Below are 7013 nucleotides of genomic sequence, written 5' to 3' on the forward strand. Positions count from 1 at the left end.
AGGACAGTGTTTATAATGTTATTGGAAATGATAATGCATAATGCACTTGGGGTTGGCTGGGTATGGTGTGTGTGTGTGTGTGCACAGAAGTGGTGGCAGACAAAGACCTCAAGGTCATATACTTGCAGCTTTATCACTGTAGCACCGTGCCTCAGCTCTCTCTCATGCATCTTTGTGGTTAAGAATAATAAAAATAACGTCAGAGACTTTTTCATACATTTTCTTATTAATGAACGGGCCTGGAGCAATAACCTTTCCCACAGTTTCCCTTACATTCTCTAATGGACAATTGATTCAGGTTTATTTAGGATTCATGAATAAATTGCTTTTGGTTTTGTGCTAAGCCTCCTTAACACGGCATTTGCAGTCTATATATTATATATAAGTCTATATATTAAGTAAGACCTGCAACCAAAAACTTTTGAAGTTGTTTTCTTTCTTTTCCATAGCTGAAAGCACACTGTCAGGGGAATCACAAAACTATAATCTGCTTCTTGATAAAAATCTTTAGGCAGCCAGCTATAACTAATATGTGGTTCTTTTTTCACTTTTCTTTTCAAGAAAGAATTATGTCATTCAGCTGGGTCAGTATGACTCCAGTGTAACAAGCAATTGGATAGTCTTCAGTGCATTTTCCATTCCAACGTGGTTCACTATAACTAATCCACTGGGAAATACATTGATGTTTCCTTCAAGAGCCTTGCCTTCACATCACGGAAAACAAGAAAATATTGTCATAAATATAGATTTGAAAATAGAGATTAAACTGAATGTTATATGTCATTTGATAAGAATTTATCTGCACAATCGAGCTTTCAGATCATATTGATATACTACTGAAACATACCTAGTTTATTAAAGACCTGTCCCCATAGATATGACAGTGCTGGGCATATATTTGCAGAAGCCCACCAAGTAGATCAGCATACAGAATCAATGGCAAACAAAACGTAATACCACAATAAGCAGCCAGTGCAAAAGCAACCTTGCATCAGGTTATCCTAGTACATGGCTATACTAGCTAGTGTGCCAGAGAAAAATGATGTAATTGAGGTGTCATTGATCTGTCCAATCCCTGCTAAAAATCCGAGATGGACCACACACTCTCACCTTGTAAGGTTTATGCAGCATATGCAATGGGTAAGTGCACACCATCTCACACCGTTTCCAGCAGCAACTGCCAGACACATTAATATCCTCTGGGCTTAGATACCTCAAAGGCAGGCCAGAAAAAGCAAAGGTTCACAGATACAACAGGGGCTCTGAGGGGAGGGAAGGCGGACACTATTCAATTGAACATATTCTGAAGTGAAAAACGTTCTCGCTGTTGCTGGTATCTTTGTTTTTGTTCACTGTTTTTAGTGAACAAAATAGCAGGTAAAGCTATTCGCGTAACGGATCTTGCTTGATTATTCATTACCTGGTGCACAACTTAGAAGACACCTGCGATAAAATACGTTTACATTTAGCAGATGGTCTGATCCAGGACGACTTGCAGCGCTTTCACTCTTTTTACGTAAAATCAATGTATACAGCTGGAGACTTTTACTGAAGCTATTTAGGTTAAGTACCTTGCTTAAAGGTACAGCAGCACCCCGCCTGGGAGCCTCAAGCCCAGGTCTCTAAGCGTTATGATACACTGCCACTGCTAACAGATCCACATCCAGGCAAAATGCGGAGGTGCACATCCATTAATGTAACAAAAATGTGATCCTAACAAAGGAGTCGTCACAAAGGAGCCCCTTCTGAAAGGAAAAATAATCACAGCCCCATTGAACTGAGTTGTGCTTTTTAATCACCCTCGGACGAGGCCGATGTATTCATTCAGCTCTTTTGATTGTGTGCCTGAGACACGGTGCCTGGCTGATATCGCTCTTCAGGAAGGGGGGCGAGGAGCACACAGGAGGGCGTGGGAGATGCGAGGCGGCCCTTTCATCACAGCCTCTGAACGCTGCCGACCCAAGCTCACTCCTCCTAATTCTCACGCGGTGGGCCTGACCTACTTACCCAAACGGCAGCCTCATGTAAACTTGATGGTGCGCATGGAAAAGGACGAAGTGGAGTGTCTTTATATGCTGTGGGTGAGATATTAAATTCACTGTGGCCTGCAGACAGGGGGTGACATGCTAACTCACAAATAACTCTGCTGGTGCAAATCCAGAAACTTCCAAACCTGCGTATGGGATTGTTCTGTCCTCCTAGAAACTTCCGAACCTGCGTATGGGATTGTTCTGACCATCCATAAACTTCCAAACCAGCATATGGAATTGTTCTGTCCTCCCAGAAACTTCCAAACCCGTGTATGGGATTGTTTTAACCATCCATAAACTTCCAAACCTGCGTATGGGATTGTTCTGACCTCCCAGAAACCTCCGAACCCGCATATGGGATTGTTCTAACCATCCATAAACTTCCAAACCTGCGTATGGGATTGTTCTGACCTCCCAGAAATTTCCTAACCTGCGTATGGGATTGTTCTGAGCTCCCAGAAACTTCCTAACCTTGGAAGCTGAGCCTGTGTATTATAGCTTTTCACTCCCAGGGGACCCACTGAAACAACCTATTACAGCACTGTAATGAGATCACATGTGTGACAGTTAAAAAACGCACTGCATTATTAATTGATGAGAAAACAAAGATTCAGGGGCTGCACCAAGAGGCACATCATTGGAGGTCCAGGCAGGCAGCCACGTACAGCACATATCACTTTCATTTGGAGTGCACTCATTTGTCTGTACAAACAACTAAGCCAATGTAATCAAGGAACAATGTGCTCTCCATCAAACAAAAGCCTCTCATGACTTAATCCCTTTTACAGAAGCATATGCAGACTCTTCCAGATTACCCTTGCTATAGCTACCACCATTCTGCATTGAGCTCCAGATGAGAAAAGAAACTGTGACAACACTCTTTTTATATATAAGTACCACAAACAGTGGGCTTCACTACAGGTGGGAGAATGCAGAACCTAGAATTATTGGGCTCTACTTGATATTTTTGTTAAACATAGTTTTTAAGATAGGACAGCTCATTTTGGCTGGTTATTTTTGTATATGGCAGGTAAAATACATGGAATTATCCTTATATTAACTCTTACAGATAATAATCATTTGACAATGTAAAAGTGTGATATGTCAAAGATATATTGCCTCGGATAAAAACCTACAAATACAGTATTGCCGGAAATAAAGTCTATAAATAAATTGTCTTGTTGAAAACATTAATAAGAAAATCAATAACCACTGCTGATTTAATATAAGCACAAGCATGAAATAAAAAAACAAAAGGTACAAACACATACATAACATTGATGGTGCATTCCCTCAGGAATTAAAAAATGAACTAATTGACACAGAAAGTGCTTCCCCAAGTACAGAAAAGGCAATCAGCTTAATGGATCCCTGTAATGAAAACAGATGGGCTGTGCTCATGGTATTTAATTAGATAGACACATAATGTATGGAAGACAGAAAAAATTGAAAGGCTAGCGAGGAACGAGCACAAATCTAAATCACCAAAATTAAAATATATTTTTCTCATTGCCTCTTTATTAATTAGTCATACAGTGCATAGGGCCCCTCTCAATGCTGATAATTAGTAGAAGGAAAGCAGATCAAAACACAACCAAATGCTTGTTGTGGGATAATGATAGCATGCGTTATGGAAATAAATACATAAATAAATAAATGAAGCACTCCTGCCCCCAATCTGCCGCCCTCTGATATCAAGAAAAATAAAAAGTGTCCCAAGCCACTGGAGAGCGAGACACGACTAAACAAAAGCAGGCTTTGGATTTCTGTTCTAGTGCAGCATGATATCCACATTATGCAGTTTTATTATTTACGGTATTATGACATGTATGATTGTGCCTTTAGAATACGGTTTACTTTAATAGGTATGGTTATTTTGTAGTTTACTAATGCTAGTTTGCCATTGCCCTGGAAACCGAGTCCCCTTTATTCACTGGGATTATACAGTTGTTTGTACATGGAACAACTGTTGATTCAATAAATCAGAAAAAAAATAAAATAGTAAAAGAAATAGTTACTGATCTATTTACAGCTATAGATGGAAGCTAAACAGGTGTTCTATTTGTTATTCCATAATAGGAAATAATTTTGACGGAGATGTATTCACATTCACATTAGTTTCAAGGTTACGTCTACGTAGCATATATGAATACAGTATATATCCCAAGAAGAGGATGAGAGAGAGAGAGAGAGAGAGAGAGAGAGAGAGAGAGAGAGAGAGAGAGAGAGAGAGAGAGAGAGAGAGAGAGAGAGAGAATCGCTGCTATTTTTTTGTGTGTGATTTTTAAGCTTAGTGGGAGCTGTCCGAAAGACAGGGTGCTGACATGGAATGAACGGGACACTCTTGTGCTGAGAGCCGCAGGTGTACTAATACAACTGCAATCGTAAGACTCAAGAGAGACCTCTCGTATCTGCATTACAGCTACCAGTTCCCCCCTCTAGTGGTCTGAACAAGTGTGCAGAAAATATTCAGCAGTTGATTTTCAGATTCAAATGCAATTTTATAGTGTTTCCCCCTTCAAGAATACATTCAACAAATGTGTAATTGTTGATGAATGGTACTACGATATCCCTATATCGAAAATTAGGAAATTGTATTTAGGACATGAACCCAAATATATAGAACGTAGCGATTTAGAATGTATGAAATGAATACAGCACAAAGCAGAGAGGTTGCCATGGCATCCTCAGTCTTGGCTATTCTCATCAAAGAATTCATAATGAATCTATGTTAGTTTCTTTCTCATTTTGCCTCGTACATAACTCCCTGGAAAAAACGTTTTGCAGTTAACACATATGTTTTCCTGTGTGTGTCTGTGTGTAAGCGTGCGTGTGTGTGTTAACCCAGAGACATGAGTGCCAGTGGGCGAAGTGTACATTCAGTGCAGTGTAAATGCGGAAAACGAATATAGAGGGAAGAGCACGATTCGGATGGGGAGATGGTGATGTGGCGATCCAGACCTAAAGCACTACAACTAGGTAAAGCCTCCAAAATAATCATGCCATCAGCGTCTGCATTATTATATTTAAGAAGACAGTAGCTATATCGAGTGGTAATATAATCGTAAAATTCAGCCCAGTGAAGCAATTGAGAAGCCTGTGCCCCTTACGTTTTAAACCGTATACTTTTTCAAACCTCTTTAGCCCATACCGTAGCCGGGGAAATACTTGAAAGCAACCGTAAGAACATTGTTAAAATAAGGAGTACCAAATACTGTTGTTTGTAGGCGTCCGTCAATATGCGGTTGGTCGGGTGAAGTTTGGTTTTGGATACTTTCATGCTTTAGTATAGAGATGAAACCATATAAAAATAGGAACTCTCGAGCAATATTTGCTATGCAGTCCTTGTATCCAATTGCTCAAATATGAAACCAACTGTGCATTTTCAGATAAGAGGAATGAGTCCCCAGCAATAAGTCCCCCCCACCCCCCACCCCCACTCCCCCCGAATGGAAATCTGGAAATGTGTATTGCGGTACAAGATGAGACTATATAATTATCGGCGTTCACTAAGGACGATTCTTTTATCTAGTACAAGGCACCTTTCACATATCACAGATGGCGAACATTGTGACAAAATTCCTTTAAAGTCCCCGCCAGGAATACAGAGCAGCCCCTATCAAGACGCTTCTCTGTGAACCAAAGACAGTTGCTCCATCACTCTCGAGACGTGGCAATTAGATTTGAAAGTGCATCGGCTTTGATCTTGGTTTTTCCAGAAAATGTCTTCTTATACCCGATATTAATAAAGCCTACACTACTTATATCTTTCATACAAGACGCACCATATAATATATACATTTAAATTAGAAATAAGAATAAGAAAAAAAACCCTCCTTTATTCGCTACGATAAAAAAATATAAGATGTACGGTGTACAACATGCATTAACAGCCATTTGGACAACAGGTTTATTCATTCGGCCATATTCCGGGTGCAATCATGTTGTGGCAAAATAACCTCTACTAATAATTTCGAATGTAGGGGTACATCTTATTTATTTTAAATTAATGCATTAAACTAACCATTCTGATGCATACCAGACATTGATACAAGTTAGAAAAAGACGGGCTCCAATAATTCATTGTAAACTGTAGGAGGCATAGGTTTGGCCAGTTGGGAAGAGTAACGGGGAGAGTGAATTAAAAATACATGCATGGTCTCAATATGTGACATTTACTTTGAGCAGACTTACATGGACGTGATGTTCTTGACCAGATCTGGGATGCTGTTAGTATTATTGCCATTGTTCCCAGTGTCTTGCACAGCGAGCAAAGGGAAAAATTTCCCATTGTCGGACTTATTGCAGTAGATCTCCGTCTGGGAACAGCTGCAGGTTGATAGACAGTCCAGCATGGAACTCACATAGTCCTGGAAGATGCTTAAGAGAAACAATAATCTCCACCAGCACATTCGAGGTGGATAGCGCGATAGATCCATGATTCCCGACCCTGTGAAGAATTGGTGTCCTTGTGCGGTTAGCAAATGTGAAAAATGTGATAATCTGTGTTTGCTACGTGCTTGCTTGTGTGTCTGTTTATGTGCGCACGCACGGGCGTGAGTGTGAAGGTATGTCAAATTAATGCGAAATTTGTATAGTCCCAGTATTACAAAAGGCAAAAAAGAAAAAAATTACTCCGTTACAGAGGAGAGGGCTGAAAAACCAGTACTCCCGGTCTGTCCTCTCTGGTATACTGCATGGTACAGGGTATCGTGTCTTCTGTTGCCGTTAGCCGCTTACTGTAGCTCCAGGTTGCTCTCGAGCAGTTCTGAGACTCATAGGGATGGCATAAGAAAGAGAGGACAGAACAGCAAGTCCGTGCTCCGAGCATGAAGTCCCACCTACTGGGCAGAATTAAAACTGACACACCTGCAAAACAGAAAAGAGATCAAACCAGACCATAAACGGCTTGAATCATTAAAAGAACAGAAACATGCAGAGAACGAAAGCTGTATTTGCTGTATTTACATTTTTAATTATCCG

General features: G+C 40.4%; 1 protein-coding gene across 2 annotated transcripts in view; it reads right to left on the minus strand.

Moving 5' to 3' along the window:
* LOC133130617 (NT-3 growth factor receptor-like) overlaps window positions 1–6780 on the minus strand; it is a 156631-nt gene extending 149851 nt beyond the window's left edge. For both annotated transcript variants that reach the window (XM_061245313.1, XM_061245311.1), the window contains exon 1: window positions 6225–6780. In XM_061245313.1, coding sequence (XP_061101297.1) covers window positions 6225–6469 — 245 coding nt within the window. In that variant the 5' untranslated portion in view covers window positions 6470–6780. The remainder of the gene's footprint in view (window positions 1–6224) is intronic.
* Window positions 6781–7013: the final 233 nt, after the last annotated feature.

The sequence above is a fragment of the Conger conger genome, chromosome 6 (genome assembly GCF_963514075.1).
Source record: "Conger conger chromosome 6, fConCon1.1, whole genome shotgun sequence".
Classification (NCBI taxonomy): domain Eukaryota; kingdom Metazoa; phylum Chordata; class Actinopteri; order Anguilliformes; family Congridae; genus Conger; species Conger conger.